The sequence below is a fragment of the Hyposmocoma kahamanoa genome, unplaced genomic scaffold (genome assembly GCF_003589595.1).
Source record: "Hyposmocoma kahamanoa isolate Upper Pololo Valley unplaced genomic scaffold, ASM358959v1 81, whole genome shotgun sequence".
Taxonomy (NCBI): domain Eukaryota; kingdom Metazoa; phylum Arthropoda; class Insecta; order Lepidoptera; family Cosmopterigidae; genus Hyposmocoma; species Hyposmocoma kahamanoa.
This window is the reverse complement of record NW_020654080.1, coordinates 7,380,675-7,398,549: the sequence shown is the minus strand read 5'-3', so window position 1 is coordinate 7,398,549 and position 17,875 is coordinate 7,380,675. Positions and strand designations below refer to the sequence as shown.

At 33.1% G+C, this 17,875-nt stretch overlaps 4 protein-coding genes across 8 annotated transcripts in view; 3 read left to right on the top strand and 1 right to left on the bottom strand.

Annotated features, from left to right (window-relative positions):
- LOC113234055 overlaps positions 1-6,917 on the top strand; it is a 28,460-nt gene extending 21,543 nt beyond the window's left edge. The window contains exon 2 of the mRNA XM_026469290.1: positions 5,491-6,917. The gene's annotated coding sequence lies outside the window, so the exon portion shown is untranslated. The remainder of the gene's footprint in view (positions 1-5,490) is intronic.
- Positions 6,918-11,253: 4,336 nt separating this feature from the next.
- On the top strand, positions 11,254-13,064 carry LOC113234164 (mediator of RNA polymerase II transcription subunit 10). Of its 5 annotated transcripts, none has more exons than XM_026469443.1 (4): positions 11,254-11,478; positions 11,555-11,638; positions 12,332-12,519; positions 12,743-13,064. In XM_026469443.1, coding segments are annotated over exons 1-4 (399 nt in total). In that variant the 5' UTR covers positions 11,254-11,353; the 3' UTR covers positions 12,745-13,064. The 5 variants fall into 5 exon arrangements, with proteins under 5 accessions (XP_026325228.1, XP_026325227.1, XP_026325226.1 ...); XM_026469442.1 differs by having other exon boundaries at positions 12,332-12,544; positions 12,745-13,064; XM_026469441.1 differs by having other exon boundaries at positions 12,332-12,549; positions 12,738-13,064.
- Positions 13,065-13,257: 193 nt separating this feature from the next.
- Positions 13,258-14,487, bottom strand: LOC113234167 (mitochondrial cardiolipin hydrolase-like). Its single transcript, XM_026469446.1, has 2 exons — positions 14,030-14,487; positions 13,258-13,964 (listed from the first exon to the last, which is right to left on the bottom strand). The coding sequence occupies exons 1-2, from the start codon at positions 14,373-14,375 to the stop codon at positions 13,588-13,590; spliced, it is 723 nt and encodes a 240-aa protein (XP_026325231.1). The 5' UTR covers positions 14,376-14,487; the 3' UTR covers positions 13,258-13,587.
- A 633-nt stretch (positions 14,488-15,120) lies between these two features.
- Positions 15,121-17,875, top strand: part of LOC113234148 (exonuclease 1) — an 11,003-nt gene continuing 8,248 nt past the window's right edge. The window contains exons 1-5 of the mRNA XM_026469416.1: positions 15,121-15,336; positions 15,516-15,635; positions 15,722-15,773; positions 16,622-16,831; positions 17,409-17,624. Coding sequence (XP_026325201.1) covers positions 15,176-15,336; positions 15,516-15,635; positions 15,722-15,773; positions 16,622-16,831; positions 17,409-17,624 — 759 coding nt within the window. The 5' untranslated portion in view covers positions 15,121-15,175. The remainder of the gene's footprint in view (positions 15,337-15,515; positions 15,636-15,721; positions 15,774-16,621; positions 16,832-17,408; positions 17,625-17,875) is intronic.

The window sequence follows — 17,875 nt, the reverse complement described above, 5'->3', positions numbered from 1 at the left end:
TAAGTAATAACATAGATGGTGCTTAACAAGAACAATTCTTATACTACACTTTCCCTGTTACAAAAATAAAATAAAATTTATATAATTTCTATTTTATTTCTATCGTTATACAAAACAAATACTTATACATATATTTACTTATAGCATAGTTACAAAGGGTAATATAGTTAGTTACATTTTATTTTGTTTAGTAGTCAAAAAGCAATATATTATTTTTATTAATTTTATAATAATAATTATTATTTTGCATACAATAAGGTACTTAAATTAATTATGTGGGTACCTACTTTACTTATGTATTTTAAATAATATAAGGTTTTGTGCGATTTTTGTGGACTATTTCTTCCTTATTATTTATCATTACATCCTAAATCTTCATTAATTAAAAATGGACCCGAATATGTACTATCTATTTTGTTGCCTGTTTCATTTTTAAGTAGCAGATAATTACCTTTAGTGTACGTCTCTGGATTAACATATACGTCATAGGCCTTCTTCCGTTTTAACTTATTTCCTAATAAGTTTTTCCTTGCATCTTGCTGTGCAACCTGTAATCTATATTTTAATTTATGTGGATAACTATCGTAGTTATATAAAGGATCTATACCGGAATTTAAATTGTTCGGCAATTTGCACGACTTTCCGAATACCAGTTCATGCGGCGTGTACCTTGTCTCTGTATGTACCGTATTATTGTACGCGAAGCACCAGAACGACAGCCAGCTGCTCCACGAACATGTTCGGTTAAGGCAATTAATACGTAAATACGCACCTATAGTCTTATGTGCATTCTCGAGCGCTCCTATGGACTGGTGGTGGTACGCTGTTGAAGTAAGCTTCTTAATTTTTAATAGTTTACAAACTTCGTCCATTGTGTTTCAAATGAATTCAGATCCACGATCTGTTGCAATTTCCCTGGGTATGCCAAAACGCAAAATAAAATTATTTACAAAAGCAGATGCAACCGATTTAGCATCTTTTGTGTGTAGCGGATATGCCTCTATGAACTTTGATAGTTCGCACTGTAACGTGAGAAAGTAAGAATGACCGGCAAAAAAAAATATCTGTAGGCAGAGGACCAAATATGTCTAAATAAATCTTTTCAAATGCATAACTTGACGTACTGGTTATTTCCATAGGCTGTTTAGGGTGTAATTAAATCCCGACATAGCAATCGTAATCATTCTAGAAAACGCATTGGGACTAGTTTTTAGTCCCATTGGTAATCTAGTCATTTGATATTGATTTTTGGTTGTTGTGAATGCATTGTATTGTCGACTGTTTTTATTTAATTTTATTTGATAAAATCCTTGATAGAGATCTAAAGTAGTGAAATACATTGCACCAGATAACGAGTCTAGAATGTCTGAAATATTTGGCAGAGGAAACTTGTCATCTTGAACTTTTTCATTTAATTTTCTGTAGTCAATTACTACACGCCATTTTTTAATACCCGTTGAATCTAGCTTTTTAGGTACTAGTAACAATGGACTCGACCAGGCACTCCTACATTCCTCTATTATTCCATCGGCTTGCATACTTTTTATTTCTTTATCTATTTCCGATTTTTGACTTTGTGGTAAACGATACGGCTTTACGTAAACAGGAGTAGTATGTGGCTTTAATTCAATAGTATGGTCGTATAATGAAATCGTTGTCAATTTATCTCCTGGTACGTGAAAGACGTCTGGAAATTTGGTACAAATGTTTTCAATAGACTTTTGTTCTTCCTGATTTAGATTTTCAAATTTTAGTAAAGAAAACAAAGACTTGACCCTCTCTGCGTTCATATTCGACTTATTAAAGTGACATAAATAATAATCACTTAACTTAGAAACGTTTAAATTAAAATAATTCAAAATTACATCCTCATTTCGTGTATTCATTATTTTAAAAGGTACCTTACCATTATGCGGCTGTACTATAATGTTAGCAATGTATACTCCGTGACATAATTCTTGAGAACTAATGACACATTCCTGTTTTAACTTCGTGTCCACATAATGAATTGATTCGCTTCTTGCTAGAATTGTTAAATATGAACTATCTTGTTTCAAGTAAGTAATGGGTAATGTGACAGGTCTCTCTAAATTACAAATTCTTAATTAATTTAATTCGAAGTCTACAACTGCTTTGTACTTTGTTAAAAAATCTAGCCCTAAAATTCCATCAGTTTTGAATGGCATTTTATCAAATACATAAAATTTATGTTTTATAGTGTAGGTATCAATTTTGAGCTGTAAATAAATATATCCTTCTGACTGTACGCTTCCACCAACGCCGTTGACCTAAAGTTTTTCTTTGTGGAATGGAATGCGTAAACATTTTACTCTATCGTGCTTGACAACTGAAATCGAAGCGCCGGTGTCGATTAGCCATTCGCTTTTGTTGTGTTCATGCCTGTCCAAATTAATACATACTTTACATAAGCTGTTGCACATAAATACATAGTCATACTCGAAAAAAATTATTCAAATGTGACGCGTTTGCTTGCTCTGATTCATCACGGTCACGTTACGTTGCCATGCAGGGGTCACCTGTCGTGGATATAAAGTTCACATTCCTATGGGATAATTGACGGCGATTGCCCTGATACCTACCCCTGTACGAGTTTCCACGAGAAAACACTCTTGGGTTTCTTGGGTGATAAGAGTTCTGTGGCCGTCTGTAATAATAATTTGGTGTATTTACCTTTACGGCGGACTGCCCTCGCGCGTATCCTCTGTGTCCTCCGCGCGCTTTCGCTGCTCGGTGGGGGGTGTAAATCCACGGGGTTGAGCGGACATGCCCATTACATACGCTGAGGAAATTGTCGTGATCTCTTCATCTTGCGCTGCTTGAATAGCGTCTTTTAGTGTATTAAAATCACGCGCTGCAATTATTGTACTTGTTCTACGGTTTCTAAGCCCGTCGGCAAACCGTTTAATTGCGTAATTTTTTTTCGTTTAACGGGCGCAGAACATTATAATGATCAGAATTTCCGTCCGATTGGGTAATAGTTGAATCCGCGAACAATTCAGAAATTTCCTTGCCAAAATCAGCAACAGCGTTCATTTTGCTTACATGTTTGAAGTTTCTTTTGTATAGCCGATGCTGATTTTCTTGGTAATAATTGTTTGCACACATCGGTCAGTAATTCTGATATATTCTCGTATTTACTAGATAATTTTAGCTTACCCGATTGAGACAGCCTGGTTTTTAAAATAAAAGAAATTAATTTTTTATTCGATTCGTTATCTAAGGTAGTAGCATAGTACTCAATACTATCAATTAATTCTTTCATATTTTCTTCTTTGTCAGTCATGACTGGCAGAAGACTTAACGCGACCTTCAGATCGAACGTTGCCATTTTTAATATTATTTCTTTACTTTTCTTTTTTTATATTGCAAAGATTCTTTACCTCACTGTACAATAACTTTAAGTGCAGTGAGGTATCCTGACAATATTTATCAATTAAATTTTTTTCTTGTTTACTTTTTAAATGATATACCTTAGTAATAGCATCTATATAAGTATTATATTGTTCTAATAATTCATTTGCCTCTACAATTTCGTTTCAATTATTTTTCCACATCGTCTTTTAGGTCCAATTTTAATTAAGTAGGTTCTAACCATTGAAAGTTCTTCATTTAAATTTTCCAGATATTCTGACATACATAAAATCGCACTTACCTATATTTTGATACTATTCATATTATATACTTAAAGTCTATAATGTACGTATTATAATGTAGTATAACTGTTTAATAAAAAAAATTTTTTTTTCGCACTTAAATTTTCATAATTTTCACCACACTTACACTGATATTGAATGGGGTTTTCACTCACTAGTACACTGGTTTATCAAAGCAATTTGCTTCGTGACAGGAACATCTTGCGACTCAGGTTTCTTCATAAGGAATCGGGGTCGTCGTCGTTACAAGGAATGCTCGCTCCTTTTTACATTTTGTTTAACCGTATTATACCTGCATCAACGCCTCGCTGCACTCTTTTATTGAAGCACTTCACACAATACCGGATCATAACGATAGCTCCAACCATTAACAGTATTATAATAATTGCCACCATGGACCACGAAATGATTCCAACATTGGTCACGATATGATTGTTTCTAATTTGGTTGTTAACACCGACTTGTGCGGTGACTTCCGGTTTTTCAGGTATTTTTGAGTTACACATTTTTTGCACTAAAATTTACGTCCACGTAAACGTCACGTTTACGTCCGTGTGAGCTAAGTGTCGATTAGAATAAATGATATACATTTTAAGTCCGTTGAGCCAAACTGTAACCGGGAACTAGCTATATCCCAAAAATGGCAGAGTCGCCATGTAGGGAGAGCGTAAGACGGAGACGAATGAGACAACTCGATGCTTGATTAAAACTGCATATAATAAGTTATAACATAGATGTAAATACATGGTGCTTAACAATAACAATTCTTATACTACACCGCCAAGATTTAATAAAGGCAAAGGTGTCTATTGTTTGTTTTTTTAACTTGTTCTCGTACGTGTGAAAGAATCTTCTACAGCGAAATATGTGTGCAAAGTGGAAAGTTGTCTTGGATTTTTTTTTATAAAAACCTATGTAAACGCAACTATATTATTTTTTGAGATAATAATATGTAGTAAATTTTCAATAGGAAATAATTTGTCGCAAATGTACTAGTACAATCTTTTGCAGTACGCACCTATAGAAACACAACTATTATAATATTTTTTTTGAAACATTTTTATAAATAATACGCCTTTTCAAATATAATCACCGAGAAGTTCCGGGATTTATAGAAGGGAATGTCCACATTATTTTTTACGTTTAATCGAAGTTTAAGTTATTTAACTACCTCAATTCCGATCGCTGGTAACACCACTGTCTACATTAACCATACCAATTACTTGTTCTCCAACTAGGGATTTTCCTGTACTATGAGTACTGAGCAAAGAAAACCACTCAGGACTAGTATCCTTTACCCAGAACACCCAGGCTGGAACCACCATTATATCTTCATTAATACACAAAGTTGACACACGGGAGTTCTTTTCTTGGTTTCTGCATAACTTTCTCTATCGAATAGGCGAATAAAAAAAGCAAGTCCATTTTTCAGGTCAAAATACACTGCGACGGTTTCATTGATGTGTCGGGTTTTACGTTTTGAAATGGTATTATCTTGAATTTTACGTATTTTATGTGCTGCAGATATGTTGTTATAAAAACAAATCCTTAGTGAAGATTTAGTTTTCAGCATGAGATTGAATCCAAAAGACTTTAATTAAGAAGAAAAATTTATTGAAATGCACAATTAAAAGATTGTCCTTACCTGTCAATGAAATTAAAATGAATAAAGATAATGAAGAAAAATAGTTATGTTCCTATTTTAGAAAAGTTATATGTAAATATTTTAATTTTTTCTAGAATAGGAACTATATAAGTATTAATTATGTTTTTATTTTATGACCTTAATAAAAACAATCTGAATTTCACTTTTCAGGTCAAACTAGTAGCTCAGGTTTTCAGCAGACAGGTGGCCACGTCTCTGGATCTATACATGAAGTCACTACTTTTTGTACAAGAAGAACACGGATATGCTGTACCTGGAGTGGACATTGAAAATGGTTTGTTCACAGCAGAACTTTTGCTATTTATGAATGATTTGTTCGATAGTCTGAATTGTTTTGGCCATACTCGCGGTAAATTGCAACAAGCTTTGACATTAAATTCCGAACACTTTTCTTTCTGGAATAATGCTGTGAAGAAAATAAATTCAATGAGATTTGATGCCTCAGATCCTAGGGAAAGTAACCCTATTAGCCTTAAACATTTTGTACACGACATTAAAAGCATTAAGCATTTATGGACTGATTTGTCTAGATTAGAGGGAGTGAAATTCTTAAATCTGAGACGTTTAAATCAAGATCCACTTGAAAATTTTTTTGGGCAGATTAGAGCTCATGGTGGTTTCAATACCAATCCGGATTGCACCCACTTTGTCTCAGCCTACAAAACGTTGTTGATCAATAACATCTCATCTGGAAAATCATTATACACAAACTGCGCCACTGATGGATGATGCAATGTTAGGAACTTTGACAAATTTGGTACCACGTAACAGACAGACAGTCTCTAACAATATCGATTCCGAGGTAATTGTGAATTAATAGACTCTATCCCATAAGAAAATGTTATGCAAACCAATAGTGTGTCATACATCGCTGGTGCAATTTGTCGCTGCCTGTTGCCTAAATTGCAGTGTGTTGACTGCGACCTTTGTAAAGATGCATTGTTGTCTACAGATGTTCAACCGTTTCACACGTTAATTGCTAATCGAGAATATAATTTAGAAAAACAAACACTCTATTATCCTTCAAAAAACATTAGTTCATTAGTATGGGAGAGTATTTACTTAATCGATAAATTTTTGCCACAAATTTGCTATGTTTACGTTTACCCAGAATTACTCTCAATTTTGCAGAAAAATACTAATACAGCTTGGTTTACCTGCTCGCGACACAAGAAAAATTTTTTAACTGCTTTTTTCCTTTACGTTATAAAAATGCAAGGTAGACAATGGTGCATCAATTTTAATAGAAGAATACACAATGTTGATTCGAGACCAAAGGCAGCAGAAACGGAAAACTTGATCCAAAGTAAAGTCACCAAAGGTTTAAGTTATAGATCAACTAGATTGCGCAGTTCTTAATTTCTATTTAATTATTTTTATATTTGTTGTTTATTTTATTGTTATCAAGTTTGCCATTTCGTTGATTATAGTACTTGATTTTGTTATCTCAAGATTGTCGTAAAACTCAATGATAAATGTTTTCACTCGAAGCGACACAACTTTTTCATTTTATTTTTTGTTCGACTTTGAGAGTAGTAGAGTCTTTGCAGTTCCATTGTTGCTGCCCATTCCGTCCCTAGAGTTTTCCTTTTGTGTTCTATAGGTTTATGTTGATTGTTGTGATTAGTTTAGTACTATTTAATTATAATTGTTATTAGCTCGACTTGACTTATGTAATTTATTAATTATTAATTTAAATGGTATGTAAGCATACATAGGTTAAGGATAAGTCTAAATTGTAAATATATATAGAATAGCTACAAAGTAAGTCGGTAGCTTTTAATGTCTCCTTATTTTCTTGTATAAATGATAGCCAGGCAAATATACTAGACCTCACTATAAAGACTCAGCCTTGTAAATATGTATAGAATCACAAAGTAAGTAGGTAGTTATTAATGTACTCTTATTCTCTTGTATTAATGATAGCTAGGCAAACATAGAAGACCAGACTTTGAAGTCTTAATATTGTAAATATGTATACAATAGTTACTAAGTCACAAAGCAAGTCGGTAGTTTTTAACGTTCTCTTATTCTCTTGTATAAATGATAGGCAAACATACTAGATCTGACTTTAGAGTCTTAAGTTTTAACTGTATATAGAATAATTACTGAGTTCCAAAGTGGGTAGGTACTTTTTAACGTCCTCTTATTATATTGTATAAATGATAGCCAGGCAAACATACTAGATCTGAGTTTAAAGTCTTAAGTTTTAACTGTATATAGAATAGTTACCGAGTTTCAAAGTGGGTAGGTAGTTTTTAACGTCCTCTTATTATCTTGTATAAATGATAGCCAGGCACACATACTAGATCTGACTTTAAAGTCTTAAGTTTTAACTGTGTATAGAATAGTTACTGAGTTTCAAAGTGGGTAGGTAGTTTTTAACGTCCTCTTATTCTCTTGTATAAATGATAGTCACGGAAACATACTAGATCTGACTTTAAAGTCTTAAGTTTTAACTGTATATAGAATAGTTATTGAGTTCCAAAGTGGGTGGGTAGATTTTAACGTCCTCTTATTCTCTTGTATAAATGATAGTCAGGCAAACATACTAGATCTGACTTTAAACTCTTTAAGCTTTAACTGTGTATAGAATAGTTACTGATTTCCAAAGTGGGTAGGTTGTTAATGTCCTCTTATTCTCTTGTGTTTTGATACGCAAACAAACATACTAGACCTCTGTTTACAGTCTAAATTGAAAATATGTATAGAATAGTTACTGAGTTACAAAATGGGTAGGTACCTAGTTTAAATGTCCTCTTATTATCTTGTATAATGATAGCCAGGTAAACATACTAGACCTCACTTTAAAGACTAAAAATTGTAAATATGTATAGAATCACAAAATAGGTAGTTTTAATGTAATCTTATTCTCTTGTATAAATGAATGCCAGCCAAATATACTAGACATCACTTTAAGAAGTAAAAATTGTAAATATGTGCAAAATCACAAATTAAGTAGGTAGTTTTTAATGTCCTCTTTTTCTCTTGTATTAATGATAGCTAGGCAAACATACAAGACCAGATTTTCAAGTCTAAATTGTAAATATGTATAGAATAATTACTGAGGCACGACGTAAGTAGATAGTTTTTAACGTCCTCTCATTCTGTTATATAAATGATGATGGCCTGGCAAATATACTAGACCTCACTTTTAAGTTTAAAAATTGTCAATATGTATAGAATCAAAAAAGAAGTAGGTAATTTTAATGTCCTCTTATTCTCTCGTATTAATGATACCTAGGCAAACATACAAGACCAGACTTTCATGTCTACATTGTAAATATTATATAGAATGGTTACGGGGTGGGAGGTAGATTTTGATGTCCTTTTATTCTCTTGTGCGTTTCATATTTCGACAAACATACTAGAACAAGTTTGCCATTTCGTAATTATAGTACTTGATTTTGTTATCTCATGTTTATTGTAAAATTCAATGGCAAATTTTTTCAGTCGATGCGGCACAATTTCTTTATTTTACTTATTTGTTCGATTTTGATTAGCAATTCTTTTAGATCTAGAGTGTTTGCAGTTCCATTGTGGCCGCCCATTCCGTCTTTAGAATTTTCTGTTTATATTCTATACGTTTATGTTGATTGTTGTGATTAGTTAGGTACTATTTAATTGTAATTGTTATTAGCTCTACTCGACTTATGTAATTTATTGGTTATCATTTAAATGATATGTAAGCATATATAGGTTCAGGCTAAGTCTAAATTGTAAATATGTATAGAATGGCTACAAAGTAAGTAGGTAGCTTTTAATGTCCTCTTATTTTCTTGTATAAATGATAGCCAGACAAATATACTAGACCTCACTATAAAGACTAAGCCTTGTAAATATGTATAGAATCACAAAATAAGTAGGTAGTTATTAATGTACTCTTATTCTCTTGTATTAATGATAACTAGGCAAACATACAAGACCAGACTTTCAAGTCTTAATATTGTAAATATGTAGAGAATAGTTACTGAGTTTCAAAGTGGGTAGTTAGTTTTTAACGTCCTCTTATTCTCTTGTATAAATGATAGTCAGGCAAACATACTAGATCTGACTTTCAAGTCTTAAGTTTGAACTGTATATAGAATAATTACTGAGTTCCAAAGTGGGTAGGTAGTTTTTAACGTCCTCTTATTATCTTGTATAAATGATAGCCAGGCAAACATACTAGATCTGACTTTAAAGTCTTTAAGTTTTAACTGTGTATAGAATAGTTACTAATTTCCAAAGTAGGTAGGTTGTTAATGTCCTCTTATTCTTATGTTTTGATACGCAGACAAACATACTAGACCTCTCTTTATAGTCTAAATTGTAAATATGTATAGAATAGTTACTGAGTTACAAAATGGGTAGGTAGTTTACTTGTCCTTTTATTATCTTGTATAAATAATAGCCACGCAAACATACTACACCTCACTTTGAAGACTAAAAATTGTAAATATGTATAGAATCACAAAATAGGTAGTTTTTAATGTCTCTTTTATAAATTCTCTTTTATAAATGATAGCCAGACAAGTATACTAGAACTCACTTTAAGAACTAAAGATTGTAAATATGTGTAAAATCACAAAGTAAGTAGGTAGCTTTTATGTCCTCTTATTCCCTGTTGTTAATGATAGCTAAACAAACATACAAGACCAGATTTTCAAGTCTAAATTGTAAATATGTATGGAATAGTTACTGAGTTACAACGTAAGTAGGTAGTTTTTAACGTCCTCTTTTAACATTCTCTTATTTAAATGATGATGGCCAGGCAAATATACTAGACGTCACTTTAAAGTCTAAAAGTTGTCAATATGTTTAAAATCAAAAAAGGAAGTAGGTAGCTTTTAATCTCTTATTCTCTTGTATTGTTGATAGCTAGGCAAACATACAAGACCAGACTTTCATGTCTACATTGTAAATATATAGAATAGTTACGAGGTGGGTAGGTAGTTTTTGATGTCCTTTTATTCTCTTGTGCTTTTCATATTCCGACAAACATACTAGAACTTAGTCCAGTTTGCAAATATGATTAAATTATACATATGCATATACGTGTAAGCATTTCTGTATACTTTGGGCTTTTTTTTTAATAACGCGCACACTCAACATAGCATAGGAAACCCTTTGTCGCGGGAGCCATGGACACACACATAGACAACCACATTTACACCCACACTCCGAGAGAAATGAATGTAGGCCATACAAATGTTTGCCCGGCCCGGGAATCGAACCTGAGACTTCTGCGTGGCAGTCCGGCTTGGTAACCGTTCGGCCACGGAGGCAGTTATTGCTTTTGGATAAGAGTAGTGTAGTAGTGTCCCATATTATATGCGGGCGGAGCTATATCCAAGTAGTGGTTGAGTCGCACGGAACAGCGCGGAAATTGTACATTATCGTATGTACTAGGTGGGGCGCTGTTCCCCCTCATCAGAGGGGCCATTTCATTGGTACACGTACACATTTTAGCCGTAGAAATTGGTATTATTAAAATATAAAGATTGTTACTTAAGTTCGGTATAAGATATATTAATGTATAAGTATCTGTGTATTAAATAAATAAATAAAAGTCATTCTTACTCATTTTAATCCCCATTCCTAAAATTTTTGTATCTCCAGAACCTGAGCGTACAAAATCCGGAAAAATATTCTATACTTTAATCGTATGGCACAGCTCTAACACCGGTTTTATCGATTAGAGGGCGTCCCTATTTTACTACAATACTACACATAACTATATGAAAGGTGTAAAAGGAACAAAAGAGTTGATAATGAACAAATTTCAAAGTGCAAGTGAGATATTGCATAAATTTATCAATGAATATCTATAGCACATTCCTCGCCGCCTCCGCGTCGCATCATACCCCACTACTATGACATTGTCTTTCCAAAGACTTAACCGTCTGTCTTGTATTTTTAGTTTGTGGTGTCTAGCTTGTATTAGTAGTTTGTGGTGTCTAGTAGTTTGTGGTGCTTGTTCCGAGTGCGTATAATTTTGTGGCTATTTATTAATTAAATATCATCCAGAACAATGTCTTCAGCTGCTCTTGAAAATCTGGAGACTCAATTAGAGATGTTTATAGAAAACGTACGTCAAATCCGTATTATCGTCAGTGACTTTCAGCCACAGGGTCAAAGTGTTTTAAATCAAAAAATGTAAGTATCATTTTGAACATTTACCCCTTCATTACTTATGAATAAAACTTAGTAATGATATTTGTGGTTGTTTTAGACAATCACTCGTAACTGGACTTCAGGAAGTGGACAAATTGAAGTCGCAAGTTCACGATATTCATGTTCCTACAGAAGTGTTTGAGTAAGTACAATAATTTTTCCATAAAACATCTAAATTTTTGACCCGACGAAGAAATATGTTACTTCGAAGAGTTACTATGATCGTGTTGTACATCGTAAAAATCAGTTACGCGGTTTTCTAAAGCAGATAGCAGTATTTTTCTTGCAGATTATCCTTTGATGTGGTATTATTGTTCCTAATTTTTTCAAATATTCTGTGTAGTCCACACAGAGTTTGTTTACGCTTGGTTCAGATTTTACGTGTTCCAACTTATATATAGGTCTTTGCACACAGCCCACACAATATCTGCAATATACAGAACAATATCTACAGTATTTAAAAAAATTCTGATAGCTGCATACAGTGCACTAAACAAACACACTAAAGAACTCTACAGGAATGGCGTCAGAATACTGACTAGACCCTTAACAGGGCATTGTGGCTTGAACAAGCATGTGAAATTCTGGGCAGAGAGAAAACAGATAGTGTAGAATCTGCCACGAGGAGGATAAAACTCCTCTACATTTCAAACATGAAAACTGTCAGAGCCAAGAAAGTCCTTCAGTTCGTTTAAGCCGTTGGACTTGGCTCCGAACTGTAATTAGTGGTGATCACAGTAGATCAGTTAATGTTTGCAGTGATTGAGAGGTTGCAAGCCCTCGAATTAAGCCACCGTAATAATAAAATAATACTGTATTTTTTAATCTTTTCCAGTTACATTGACCAAGGCCGGAACCCACAACTCTACACTAAAGACTGTATTGATAAAGCACTAGCCAAGAATGAGGAGGTTAAAGGCAAAATTGACTCCTACAAGAGATTTAAGAGTCATCTACTCTCTGAACTTTCCAAAACCTTCCCGAATGAGATAGCCAAATATAAGGCTATTAGGGGTGGGGAATAGAATTAAGATTTTATCTTATTATAAATTAATGGTAGGCAAATAATTCTGCCGTCCACTAACTAAAACGCGGCTAGGTGACAAATGATTAAATAGTCATTTTAAATAGCAAAAAATAGAGATGAAATATAATTAAACAATTTCAATATTCTAAAACTGGGATATGGTTTTTTATATCTCAAAAAGTTTTTTGTCTCTTAGCCTCGTTTTAGTTAGTGGACGGCAGAATTAACATAGTTACAGTAAGGGGTATAGACATTTAGTGCTGGCTGTAAAATTGTTGTTTGCTTTTATATGCAACAAAAACAAATTAGTAAATTATTATAATTCATCAGTGAATTTATTAGCCATTTATTATTATTAGCCGTGTTACCCAATGTGTTCACAATATTTTGTATGTGAAATGTAGGTTCAGCTATCTAGGCAGCCAGTTAGCTAGCTGTTGGCTACCATGGGGAACGGGGCTTACATGTTCGCTAATTGATATGTCCAATTACTATTACAACTGCATATTTGTATTACTTATTTCTGGAGAGTGACCCAACCTGGAGCTCAAAATCTTTTTAATATGTAATAATAAATTTTATATTGGCAGGTTCTTTTTTGTTTTTCTTTATCCCATTATTTTGGTGACTTTAAATAAAGAAGTATTAATGTTGAAAATTAATTTATTTAAATTTAAAAATATACTTGGTTTCCATCATGATTCATAAACAGAAAAAAATTAGACACAACAATCAAAAGATGATTTAGAATAAATAAGTTAAAAGTAAGGCAATAAAAATATATGGAAATGTAGATGGAGAAAAACTTTTCTTTTAAAAAGCTAATTCATCTAATAAGACGAAGATACATACATGATAGAAAGAAAAAAAAAATTAAAAATTGTTTGAAAATTATGAATTGTAACCATTTCAATAATATTATTAGTATACTAATCAGTCTTTTATATTAAAATTGTATACTGATAAAAAATTAAGACATAGAACTATACTATTAACTTATTGATAAGCATGTTTGCACTACTGTAAACATTTGTGAAATTTAAAATTTTTCATGACTCTGAAATCTATGGAATGCATAACTCTGGTGTAATTTGAGTCTCCCTCAACAATGGCACGTCTGATGGTTCATTTTGAATGCCACTCTCATCTGATGTAACATCTGCTCCTTTGATTTCTGTATCTACATCACTTTCATACTCCGAAGGCGTCTGTGGTGGTAATGGTGCTTCTTCCAAGTTTACAAAAGTGTTCCACATTTGGTAAAATTGATTTTTTACAGGCTGGACTAGCTGAGGCTTGCTGGTGATATAAACATAGTTCCAGTTGTCAGAAGAACGGTCATCGCCCCAGTTTAAAGTGCCTGTCAAGAGTACTTCATCGTCGACTAAGCAAAACTTGTGTTGCATGTTGTATGGTTCTGTTCTACATTTTATATCTGCACCTGTAACAGATACCTTTAATACTTTTTTCACATTATTTCAACATATTTACAAAAATAACACTCACCTGCATCCATAAGTTCTTTTAAAAGGAATTCTGTAGAATCCTTATATCCATTTAGATTAATGATAATGTGTACTTTGATTTTCTTTTCCTTTATCAGTTTTACTAGTCTGGCTTGAATAGCTGGATTATGGATGCTTGGCATACAAACACACAAACTTTTCTGCGCAGATTCTATATAACTGATTAATTTATCGAAACAACAGTAAGCATTGAACTGTAATTTGCAGAATACCATCAGTTCGTTAATCTCTTTCCTTCGATTTTTAAAGTAAAGTGCAGCGGCCGTCACAGCACATGTTACTGCAATCGTTGCCACCGACGTCAGTATTTGCGGTAGAAATTTCATTTTAGCTAACAATCAAAGTATTTAAAAAACTTTTTATGAAACACTTGATACCTGTCTAGTTATTTTATCCTTGGAAATAAAATAAAGAGGCCAACGTGCTACATAATCGATTTTCGAAATTTGTTTTCAGCTACCCTCAACTATTCATATTTAATTTTGTAATGACGACTACCTGATTTTACAAAGGCAAAGATTGTAGTAGTGTATTCCAATCAAATGTGGTGAATCAAACTTTTCAAATAATTAATCCATAGTTATTTAACTTAATTTAACAATTTTGAATATGACTGTACTGTGTTCCTTACGTTTATAAAGCTAGGTTCAGTTGTTACAAAATAATGGTTTATTAGAGTACCTAAGTCATGGTATGTCCATTTATCAATTAGTAGTGTGAGGATAGCGCTACATTGCGTTTCAGTATTACAATAAAGTACTCAGTGATTTTGCTCGTACAGCTGCCATTTTACATGCATTTGGAGTTATTTATACATTGCTCAACAAAACAATTAAAAAACTTTTACCGGAATTCTTATTCTTATTCAAAGATAGATGAGGCAGCATGGTCGTTGACCTTAGCGAGCGAGCTCATTTCGGACGAAAAAAGAAACAATAAATTAAAAAATGGCGTTAGGGCGCCAAACTCTAGATGACATTTTAATTTCGAGACATGTTTTCTTTATATTATTGACCATATGTTTTAGTAATATAACAGATTTTCCATTAATCTGACTGAAAACATGCCCTAACCTACTACTAATCGCATTTATATTTCAGTATAGGTTTAAGTATTTAAGTTAAAAATGGGTATCACGGGTTTAATACCATTTCTGGAGAAGGCTTCCAGGAAAACGAATATATGTGAATTTAGTGGTTGTACCGTGGCGATAGATACTTACTGTTGGCTTCACAAGGGTGCCTTTGCTTGTGCTGATAAGCTTGTACGAGGGGAAGTAACTGATGTGTAAGTTTGCTCAATTTATTTGATCAAAATGGAGTATACAACAGCAAAGTACCTGAATGTGTATCTTTTGGATTAATTATTTTATATTTCTTATATATATTATAATTCGTTCACATTTTAAAGTATCAAAATATATTCTGCAATTACATAGTATTTATTTTTATTAAATTTTTTTTCAGGCACATAAGATATTGTCTAAAGTATGTTTCGATGCTTCTAGCTAAAAACATAAAACCTATTTTGGTGTTTGATGGTCGACATTTGCCAGCTAAGGCTATGACTGAATTAAAGAGAAGAGAGTAAGTATTTTCTTTAAAACATAATTGATTTTGTAAAAGTAGAGATTACCATTTTGTAAATATTTGCATTTTTATTTAATTTGCAGATCAAGACACATATCTAGAAAAAGAGCAGCTGAACTATTGAGTCTCGGAAAGGTAAACTTCAGAAATGTTTTAGAAATCAAATTGTAAATTATTACAACAATATATACTTATGTAATATACTTTAGTGTTCATGATGGGCACTGTTGTCTATGGGAGTCACTATACTTATCAACACAAAATTGTCTTAAGTTAGTCAAAAAGCATTGTTGTAACACCAAAATGTCCATGTAATAACACCATAAAAATACATTTAAAGACATACGATCGCATTCATCAGAAAAACTTTTGTCAGTATGTTTCTTGCCATAGTGCTTATATTGATTATAAATCAAAATAAAAAATTGGAATAAAAAATAGTTATTGATTAGTGTTCAGTTTCATTGCCGAAGTCTCCTTTTAAGCATAAGAATGCCTGTGAGGAGATCCCGCTCTTCATATCTCTCAGGTGTAACGTAACAACTAGCTTACACTTACCTATACTATTTCTAAACAACAATGATACAATCTATATGTGTACAGAAAACAACATACTCAGTTGTATGGTGTTTCTGAATTACATTGTGCATTGTATCAACATATCAGCTTGGTCATAGTCTAAATTGTGAACCCACTTTAAATGTCCAATATATATGAATCATTACATTTTGTCTGTACATTGTTGATTTTTCTCTATGGCAAAGAAGTAGGTGGCAACTACACAACCACTTGGAAATCTTGGGGATCCATAGGGAAATGGAGTACATCATACTATCATCGCATATTACATCAGACATCCATAAATTACACGCAAACTCATACCTCCGTGGCAGATCAACATGGTAACCGTTTGGCCATGGATGCAGTTAAAACAAAGTGGATAATATATTTTATTAAGAATGTATGCCTTTAAAATGTTGCAGATAGAGGAAGCTCGGTCCTACATGAGGCGTAGTGTAGACATTACCCATTTCATGGCTTTAGAACTAATCAAGGAGTGTCGTAAGCGCAATGTGGATTGTATTGTCGCACCCTATGAGGCTGATGCCCAATTAGCATATCTGAATGTGAAGAATATTGCTCAGCTGGTCATTACTGAAGATTCAGACTTGATTCTGTTTGGATGCACCAAGGTAACTAAACCAAGCTAAACTCTTTTCTTGTGATTGATCATGAGAAGTTGAAATAAAATGCAATTGCCATATCTAGCAGTTATCATGGACTCCATTATGCCCATGCTTAAGATAGACTTCAGTGTACTTAGGGTCGTATTCTAGAACTCTACTCAACAAGTCAGGATTTGAGTATGGTTTAAAGTACTTGAAATCATACTCAAGTCCCTGCCATTAGGGTCGTATTTCCAGTGCTTGTGTTTCCAGTGCAATCCTGACTTGAGCATTGAGTAGAGTGCTAGAATACGACCCTTAGAATATTACGTACATTTGGGAGAGATGCACAATATGATTATTATTATTATCTACTGCTTGGGATGTAAGCACAACTTAGAAATTAATACGTATGATAAAATGAATACCAGACATTTTCCTGAGAGACAGGGTAACTAAAACTAGGTTTTATTATAAATTACACATAAATAATGCACGTAAATACAAAAGTACTTCCTACTGCATAGTGGCAGTGAAATATAGGTGTTGAGTTGCTATAATATTCAGCAATATTCAATTATATATATAATTGTTATTGTTCAAGGTACTGTTCAAAATGGATCTTGATGGCACAGGCACTCTAGTAGAAACAGTGAAGCTCCCCCTCGTAATGCGGTGTCCAATAGAACATTACACATTTGACAAGTTTAGACAGATGTGCATCATGTCGGGGTGTGATTACTTGGCATCCCTTCCTGGTATTGGGTTGGCCAAAGCCCGACAGTTTATTACAGCTACTCAGGATCCGAATATTGCTAATGTAAGTATTGAATTTATTTTGATTCTTAAACAAAGCTTAAATGGGATTGAATGGCCTATTGTATATAATTATTATATCTACTCTATATCTTTCAAAGCAGAAGTTGGAAAATACTATATAATATATAATATAATAAGTGTTATTTTATTATAGACCCTTATTACACTTATTAGCAAAAAGAGAGCCAAATCTTATGAATGACTTTTCGTTCCGTGGCTTAGTTGGTATAGCGTCTGGCACGGTATGCAAGA